The 9,497-nt window shown below is 40.9% G+C and overlaps 1 protein-coding gene across 1 annotated transcript in view; it reads left to right on the top strand.

Moving 5' to 3' along the window:
- The first annotated feature begins 8,739 nt into the window (after positions 1-8,739).
- Positions 8,740-9,497, top strand: part of LOC150082404 (gamma-glutamyl hydrolase-like) — a 58,794-nt gene continuing 58,036 nt past the window's right edge. The window contains exon 1 of the mRNA XM_090380510.1: positions 8,740-8,845. Within this exon, the coding sequence (XP_090236636.1) occupies positions 8,749-8,845 (97 nt within the window). The 5' untranslated portion in view covers positions 8,740-8,748. The remainder of the gene's footprint in view (positions 8,846-9,497) is intronic.

Genomic DNA, 9,497 nt, shown 5'->3' with positions numbered 1-9,497 from the left:
CATGTGCGATGGAGCTGTTGCTTCAGCTGGAAACTCATTTTGAGTTCTGAATTCCACCAAAGTCTTGTATATGGACTGATTGTGATTTTTTTAGAGGCGGCATATTTGGCAACCGTGTTGATCCAGTTTGTGAGAATGTTCACAGCTATTTCTGGGTCACAAGTCTCTAAGGCCACCCAGGGAATGAGAGAGGCGGCTCTGATGCACTTATCTACGTCAAGTAAGTTGGGGCTAGTGATGTCAACCTTTTTTGTTGTCCTTCTGGTTTCTAATTTGGGGGCTGGCAGATATGCAGTCACATGTATTGGGACATGATCAGAGTCGAATGACGTTTCTGCAATGTAATCAAGGGTGCAAGGGATAGAGGCTAGAACTAGATCTAAGAGGTTATTCCCCCTGGTTGGAGCTTCATTAATAAGTTGTAGATCAGCACATCTCAAGTGTGCCAGAAGATCCTTTTTCGTATTAGATAGCTGAGGAGGTAAATTGAAATCACCACAAACTACGTGAGAAGCTGTGGGATGCAGCTGATTGATTATCCAGTTGGAAACTTCAAGGATGATTTGCGGGGAAGGCGTTGGAGGTATGTACACCACACAGAGGTCAAACGTCACGAAGTTGTATCTTAACGTAACGAGGATTGCTTCATAGTTAGGGGAGTTACTGGATTTATTATCCAATAGCTTGAAAGTGGATTTCTTGTAAAATATTGCGACGCCTCCACCCTTGCGTGCAATCCGAGATGTGAATACGACCCCATAATCAGCTGGGGCAGCTGCTGCTAGGAATTCTTCATCGTCATTGAGCCAGGTTTCGGTGATGGCGAGCAGGTCAAAATATCCGGGGAGCAGAATTTGCTCCATAGTGTCAAGCTTGTTCCTAAGACTACGCACATTTTGATAAAATATGGTGCAGGCAGGTACTGTAGGTACTTTGATACGGACGGGTGGTCTCTGACATGGCACTACTCGATTCAGCGGGGTGTGTCTAGGACTGATGAGCACAGGGATCGGCATATTAGTGTTCCGTGTCTGTGGTGCTAGTTGCGGTAACGAGATCTGGGACTGCTATGAATCAGGGTACCATTGGTGGGAGTCCTTTCCATTACTTCTATATCGCTGCCCTTTATGCCCGAGATATGGCATAACAAGAGCTCCAGCAGGCCAGATTTCAGGATTGAAGAGTGCTTCAAAATCTGCATCAGCTACATCGATCTTAAAGGAGGCGTAGGTGGGATATTTTGTGGATAGCTTGGTGACTCTACCATTCATTTTGAAAGCAGCAAGAAGGTGTTCCACATCATCAGCTGTAGTAGCAGGGGAGAGCCTACTAATGAAGACATTACGGAATCGCTTGCTCATCATTCCAGTGTTCGCAATTTGCATCTTGCTGAAGTGCAAATTGGTTCCAATAACTTTAAGATTGTGATTTGTAATTATGATTTTATTTATTAATTTTTTCTTCTATGCTGGTACCCTAAGTTTCGGTAGCTGTGGGTACGGGATTTGCTGGCACCCACTGGTATAGCACTATCTCCTGTGGGTGCGGGACTTCGCCCTCTTCAGGGCAGACAAAGATTGTAATGGTCTATCTCCACTTGGCTAAGGACGTATCTAGTTCTGGCCCACCTCCTCGTGGTGTAGACGGGCATCGGGCACGCTTTCCAGGAGATCGCCCGCCCGGTGGCAAAGAGGCCAGAAAAAACTAAACAACACAACAACAACAACACATAAAATTACACAAACATAACACTACACGTTTCTGGCCGCTCTACAGAGTTTTGTATCATCACAGTGTAACAGGGAGGAGATGAACTTATGTTCCTGTAGGCGTCTCCCTAGCCAGGTGGGAAGGAGCAGTAGTGCATAGCACACGCTTCTTGATTAGACCGGGGTTCGAGGCCATCACCACCAAATATGGAGGATGCGGAAAGGTCAGGAAATGACCACCGCATATCCCCGGAGCAATATGGCCTTAGTTGCTAATGCTCCTAAAAACCAAATAACAAACAAACAAACAATGTTCCTAGAGCCGCTATACAGAAGATATTATACATATCTACATAGGTATGTTGAGAGTTTAACTGTTCCTGGGATTTGCCAATTTATCAATAAATGCTCCTGGAATTTACCGATTACTAATAAATCTGCAGATTCCTGGGATTTATTGGTAATCCGCGCAGGCTTGAGATTCTGCCTTAAAAGAGGTAACTCCATGGATATTAGCATTAGCATTAGCATTAACATTAGTAGAGGCATTTGATGCATGAAAGCAAGCTTATGCAGCATCAGCCAAAAAAAAAAAAAAAAACCACTTCCACTTCACCCCTCTGTTCGTTCAAAATACCTGTCCAGCTGAGCCTTAAACTTATTTAGGCTATCAACCTCCACCACAAGGGATGGAAGTCTGTTCCACCAACCAACCACCCGCTGGCTAAAGGCAAATTTCCGCACGTCTATCCTACATCTGTCTTTCCTCAATTTGAATTTATGCCCTCTCAGGTGATTTTTCTGAGCTAGAGGAAGAATCCCATCAGCATTGAGCATGCTTAAACCATTCAAGGCTTTATACACCTCTAGGTATATATTTTAGGTATTCGGTCATGCTCGGGGGATGAGACAGGACTTGTGGGACGGCTGCTTGCGGTCGAGAGATGGAGGATACAGGATGAGTTAATAAATATTTGGCAAACTAGATGGAATGACTCTGATAAAGGCAAGGTCAACCTACGCTTTTATTCCCTCCCGAACAACCGCGAATTGGAAATTAAGATCTTGATTGCTATTCAAATTGAGTGCTTGTTTCCTGGTGACCGGGCATGGCTTAATGTCTAGGCTCAGACAGTTTGGTTTGGTCCCTTCTAGCTTGTGCTTCTGTGAGGCGATGGAGACTGGCCTTGTCGTCATGCTCTGTTGTCCCTATTATGAAGATTTGCGCAGCATACTTGAACGGGAGACCTTTAATTTGGATTTGGATACCTTGCCGGATTTGTTTGTAAGTAGAGTGTCCTTTAAATATTTCTCAACATTTCTTAATAATGTGTTTAAAAGGAGGGCCATGTTATTAAGTGATAGTAGAGGTATTTCGTCACAAGGTATAGGAATAGCAGCCGAAGGCACTGGATAACACAATGTGCTATTTAGTACCGACGGCTAAAATACCGGCTCTGTTTTTATGGCGCATGTTATGTGACATTTTATTGATATTGAACAAAGATTTAATTGGAAATTTTAGAAAGATTTATTGCTATTTATTATTTTTAAAAATTTATTTATCTATTTTTATTTATTATTATTATGTTGATTATGAATACATACTTTAAAATCAAAAGCTGCATATATGGTCTTTGGACCTTGAGAAAGAGTGCATATGGGTCTAGGCCCTGAAGGCACGTATCGGATGAAGTTTTTAATATAGGTATGTATGTATGCTCCTGGGATTTCTCCCATCTCTGTGTATGTTTTATGTATCGAGTGGCAGTACCCTGTCAAAGCCAGAAATTTTAAAATTATATCGATCATGTGATATGTAGTGTGTTGTGCCCATTGTTCATCCGGTCTGTTAGCTGCCGGGCCCCTGGTGGGAACCGACCTTAATATACCCATCCACGGGGAGGGCTACCGGGTGTACCATTAAGACAAATCTATTCTGGCAGTTCCTGCCACCTACTTTCCTGACCTTTCAGTGGCTAGAACCTGAGAAGTAATAGATGAACGCAGTCTATTCTGCCAGTAACTTTAGAAATTTCTCAAGATGGGGTTATGCCCTGGATATATCAAGCTTTAAGGCTTAATAGGTATTATTATAAGTCACAAAGCAGATTAGGCAGGCAAAGGCAGATTATGAGAAATCCTTGGCAAAGGATGCAAAGAAAAGCAGAAAAGAGTTCTTTACTATGTAAACTCTAGAAGGAAAGGGATGAATCAGATTGGTCCACTGGATATTGATGGTTCAACTGTTGATGATCCTGCTCAGGTGGCTAACAAACTAAACTAGTATTTGCACCTACATTCGCACATGAGGAGTTACTCAGGAAGGGGAATGCCAGAGGTGAAGTAAACTCTGGCAGTGAGCTAGATGATTTTGTAATAACCAAGAGGAAAGTGGAGGAGAAATTGTTGAGGATAAACATAAAAAGGCACCCGGGGTCGATGGGATCTATCCAGTTATATTAAAGGAGGCAGCAAAGGAAGTGAGCAAACCCTTAGCCATAATTACGAGAGCTTCTTTGGACTCAGGAGAGGTACCCGTAGACTTGAGGTTTGCGAAAGTGACCCCAATTCACAAACAAGGACAAAAGCTGACACAAGTAATTATAGACCTGTAAGTTTAACTTCTGTTCCAGGAAAATTAATGGAGAAACTGGTTAAAGAAGCACTGTAGGATCAACTACACAAGACTTCAGTTATAGCTCGGACACAGCATGGTTTTGTTAAGGGAAAGTCTTGCCTGACCAATTTGATTGGATACTATGATGCAATCACAAAAGAACTGGATGCAGGGTATAACTTTGATATTATATATATTTGGATCTTAGAAAGGCTTTTGATACTGTTGCCATGGAAGACTGCTGCACAAATTGGAGCAGTGTGGCATTGGAGGCAAATTGCTCTATGGATAAAGCGGTGGTTGAGGAGTAGAAGACAGAGAATGGTAATCAATGGACACTGCTCATCGTGGACTAATGTTATTAGTGGAGTCCCTCAGGGTTCAATGTTGGGTCCATTGTTGTTTTCTGTATTTATAAATGATATTGATGATGGTATATCAAGCTTAATGTCCAAGTTTGCAGACGAAAAAAGGTTGGCAGGGCTGTTAAGGAACTGGTTAAAGAAGCACTGCGGGATCATCTAGACAAGACTTCAGTTATAGCTCGGACATAGCATGGTTTTGTTAAGGGAAAGTCTTGCCTGACCATGACAGTAGGCAATGGCAGTATGAAGCTGGAGCAAGATATGGAAAGGTTGAGCAGATGGGCTGAGAGATGGCAAATGAAGTTTAACATTGACAAATGTAAAATACTACGTATTGGAAACAGTAACCCCAGAGCAACGTATCAACTTTGTGGTACTACACTGATAGTGATAGTGAATGAAAAGGACCTGGGGGTAATTGTGCAGGCAGATATGAAGTTTTCTGAGCAGTTCAGAAGGGCTGCAAGAGTATCTCATTGTGTCTTGTCAATGATATTTTTGCTGGTGCAGCATAAGCCTTAGGCTTCCTTGCGCCATATGGCTAATAATAATAATAATAATAATAATAATAATATACAGGAATTTTTCTATCAGGGATAAGGAAGTGATAATTCCCCTGTATAAGTGTAATGTAAAGCAATCGTCAGGCCACACCTTGAGTACTGTATACAGGTCTGGAGGCCTCATTTCAAGAAGGATGTAGAGCTGCTGGCTGGAACGAGTACAGAGAAGGGCAACAAGATTAGTGAATGGAACAAAGGGGTGCTCTTACGAAGAAAGGCTTAAGTTTTGCAAATTACAGTGTCTGGAGACTTGGCACCGGCGAGGTGATCTGATAGAGGTGTATAAAGCCTTGAATGGTTTGAGCATGCTCAATGCTGATGGGATTCTTCCTCTCGCTCAGAATAATCACCTGAGAGGGCATAAATTCTAATTGAGGAAATGGAGATGTAGAATAAATGTGCGGAAATTTGCTTTTAGCCAGCGGGTAGTTGGTTGGTGGAACAGACGTCCAATCCTTGTTGTGGAAGTTGATAGCCTAAATAAATTTAAGTCTCAGCTGGACAGGTATTTCGAACGAATGGAGGGGTGAAAGGGTAGTGGGTTTTTTTTTTTTTTTTTTTTTGGCTGATGCTGCATAAGCTTGCTTTCTTGCATCATATTTTTTTTTTTTTTTTTTATGAAAACCCCAAACACGAAAGGTATCAAAACCTATAGTACTGTACCGTGCATGGTTTGAAGGAGAAGTATGGGGGAGGTGGATGACGGAAACTTTTCTCTAGAGACTAAACATGGGTTTAACCACTTCAAGCCTCCAATAAACAAAGTGGTGGTATTTCACCGGTTGATGAAAGTCATCTACCATATGCCTCTACTAACGCTAAATGGTAATGCTAAGTCTGCAGATAATTTTAGGAACGATGTCGATCGGCTGGAATTGCTTCAGAAATGGCAACGTGATTAGTCAATGGAACAGAAGTGGGGTCTTTCCTAGAAAGTGTCAGCTCTGTAAATTGTAGCTTCTAGAGAAGGGCCCTTGCGAGGTAATCTGATTGAAGTGTTTAAGGCCTTGAATGAATTTATCAACTCATTGTAGATGGCATTCTTTCTCTTGCTTGGGCTACACACGGGATAGGGCACCTATTCGAAATGAGGAAGGATAGTTGAAGGATGGATATGTGGAAATTTGCCTTCAGCCAGCTGGTATTTCATTTCTGGAACAAACGTCTATGTATTTTTGTGGAGGTGTGTAGTTTGAATAAATTCGTGTCAGAACTGGACAAATTACTGGAGGGAATGAACAGATGATTTCCAAATTTTTTTTTTTTTTTTTATGCTGATGCTTTATAAGCTTGCTTTTTTTGCATCATTTGTCACTACTAATACTATACAAATTTGTATAGTGAGGATAAGGAAACTGTAATAGTAAAATTTAATGTCTAAAATTCGTCAAATCAATTTATCCAAGTCGGAGATTAGATAGGAATTAAATTCCTGTGCATGTTAGGACGAGGTTCAGTTTAGCACAGGATATCTACCCCGGGGCTCACATCTGGTGAGTATGGGCTTGGCACACCCTGGGTCCTGAGCTGGATATCATCATTCTTCTCTTCCTTGGTGATTCCCTTTTCTCTCTCTCTCTCCCCCTCAGGGTAACTCTGAAATACTCCACTAATAACATTAGTCCACGACACTGCTCGTCGTGGACTAATGTTTAATTAGTGGAGTCTCTCAGGGCTCAGTGTTGGGTCCATTATTGTTTTCTGTATTCATAAATGATATTGATGATGGTATATCAAGCTTAATGTCGAAGTTTGCAGACGATACAAAGGTAGGCATTGTTGTCAAGGACACTACTGACACTATGCTGCTGCAACAGGATTTGGAAAGGTTGAGCAGATGGGCTGACAGGTGGAAAATGAAGTTTAGCATTGACAAATGTAAAGTACTACACATGGGAAACAGCAACCCCAGAGCAGCGTATCAACTCTGTGGTACTACACTGACAGTGGTAGAGAATGAAAGGGACCTGGGGGTGGTTGTGCAGGCAGATATGAAGTTCTCTGAGCAGTGCAGACGGGCTGCAAAAGTAGCTCATGGTGTATTGTCAATGATATATATAGAGGAATTTTTCTAGCAGGGATAAGGAGGTGATTATTCCCTTGTTAAAGGCAATGGTCAGGCCACACCTAGAGTACTGTATACAGGTCTGGAGGCCTCATTTCAAGAAGGATGTAGAGCTGCTGGAACGAGTACAGAGACGGGCAACAAGATTAGTGAATGGAACAAAGGGGTGCTCTTACGAAGAAAGGCTTAAGTTTTGCAAATTACAGTGTCAACCATTAGCACCAGCGAGGTAATGTGATAGAGGTGTATAAAGCCTTGAATGGTTTGAGCATGCTCAATGCTGATGGGATTCTTCCTCTCGCTCAGAAAAATCACCTGAGAGGGCATAAATTCAAATTGAGGAAAGACAGATGTAGGATAGACGTGCGGAAATTTGCCTTTAGCCAGCGGGTGGTTGGTTGGTGGAACAGACTTCCATCCCTTGTCGTGGAAGTTAATAGCCTAAATAAGTTTAAGGCTCAGCTGGACAGGTATTTTGAACGAACAGAGGGGTGAAGTGAAAGTGGTTTCTTTTTTTTTCTTTTTTTTTTGGCTGATGCTGCATAAGCTTGCTTTCTTGCATCAAATGCCTCTACTAATGCTAATGCTAATTTTTGGCTGGTGCAGCATTAGCCACGGGCTTCCTTGCACCATATGGCTAATAATAATAATAATAATAATAATAATAATAATAATAATAATAATAATAATAATATATGACTGTTTCTTTTTCATCCAGCCATTAGCAGTTGGTTTCTCTTATTTTGCCATTATTTATTTATTATTATTATTTTTTTAATTGTAGGGGCCATATATATTGTGTGTATTCTTTGGTGGATTTGGGTTTGCTGGTCGGCGAAAAATCATGTATCTTCGCATATTTTGATAGTCACGGACATGTTTATAAAAACTCATCGGTGTCAATCGTGTATTCTATTGCATACAGGACATTATTATTATTATTAGCCATATGGTGCAAGGAAGCTTGAGGCTTATGCTGCACCAGCCAAAAAAAAAAAAAAAAAAAATACAAACTTTTCCTTATTGGTTTGTTCACGATAAAGCCATCTTAATATTTTTCCCATCTGAACGTATGTTTATACGTTCTTATCTCGTATGTTTATACAATACTTTTGAAATTGCATGCGGTTTTGACGTTTGCATATATCATGCAAACGTCAAAACCGCATGCAATTTTAAAACGTCAAAAAAACGTGAAAGCTGCGCCCTTGGCTCAGTTACGCATAATATGTAAGAGAGGGAAAAAATTGCTCAATCATGAACATTGACGATAAGTACATATTTGCGATGTGTCAATGGAGAGATGATATTAACTGATAGCAGTGAGGTTCCGCATTATCTCTATTTAATAATCACATTTCTTGGCGTGATGTTTTATTGTTACGTTACGGCCCACTGAATGAACCTACAATTTTTTTTTACTATAATGTGGTACTTTCTTATTTTCATACTTCAGTTCGGTATAAACAGTTGTAGTTGTGCTGCTGGGAATTCAAAAATTGTAAATAATTCTCCCATAATAGGTAAGGAACAGTATTAATAAGATATTAATTTTAAATTAATTCCTATAACGGCGGGGTAGGGTATAGCACATTGGCCAAAATGATAGTAGCTGGTCTAATTGACAAACTTGCTGGGAACGTGAAGTGTTGGTCAAGATATCAAAGGCGGATATTGTTGAGATAGCAGAGACGTGGTGTCACACAGATATAAGGAATGCAGAACTGGAATCTGGGGAGTACAATGTGGACAGAAAGGATAGGAAGGGAGGAGTTATGCTATTAATTAAGAAAAACAAAGTCAAAAGAAGTGCATCCAGTTGATATAGATGAACAATGCACTGTTGAGTCAGTTTGGTGTGACATAAGCACTGCGAAAGCAAAAATAAGAGTAGGAATGTGTTAAAGGCCTAATGACTCGATTGAGAACAATGAACAACTGTACAGAGAAATAGAGTGAGTTAGTGTCTTATAATGGGGGTTTTAACTTCCCAGATATTGACTGGGAAGTTAATATCTGTGGGTTGGTCACACACTAGTAAGACTTTTGTGGATTTATTGGATGATTGTTTTCTGCAGCAGCATGTTTGAGAGGCAACCAGAGAGGGTAATACTCTTGATCTGGTTATCAGCAGTGATCATTCGTGTATTAACAATTTGCAGATAAAAGAACCAC

This window comes from Mastigoproctus giganteus, chromosome 8, assembly GCF_048544385.1.
Source record: "Mastigoproctus giganteus isolate SK-2022 chromosome 8, ASM4854438v1, whole genome shotgun sequence".
Lineage (NCBI taxonomy): Eukaryota > Metazoa > Arthropoda > Arachnida > Uropygi > Thelyphonidae > Mastigoproctus > Mastigoproctus giganteus.
This window is presented reverse-complemented; position numbering and strand designations above follow the sequence as displayed.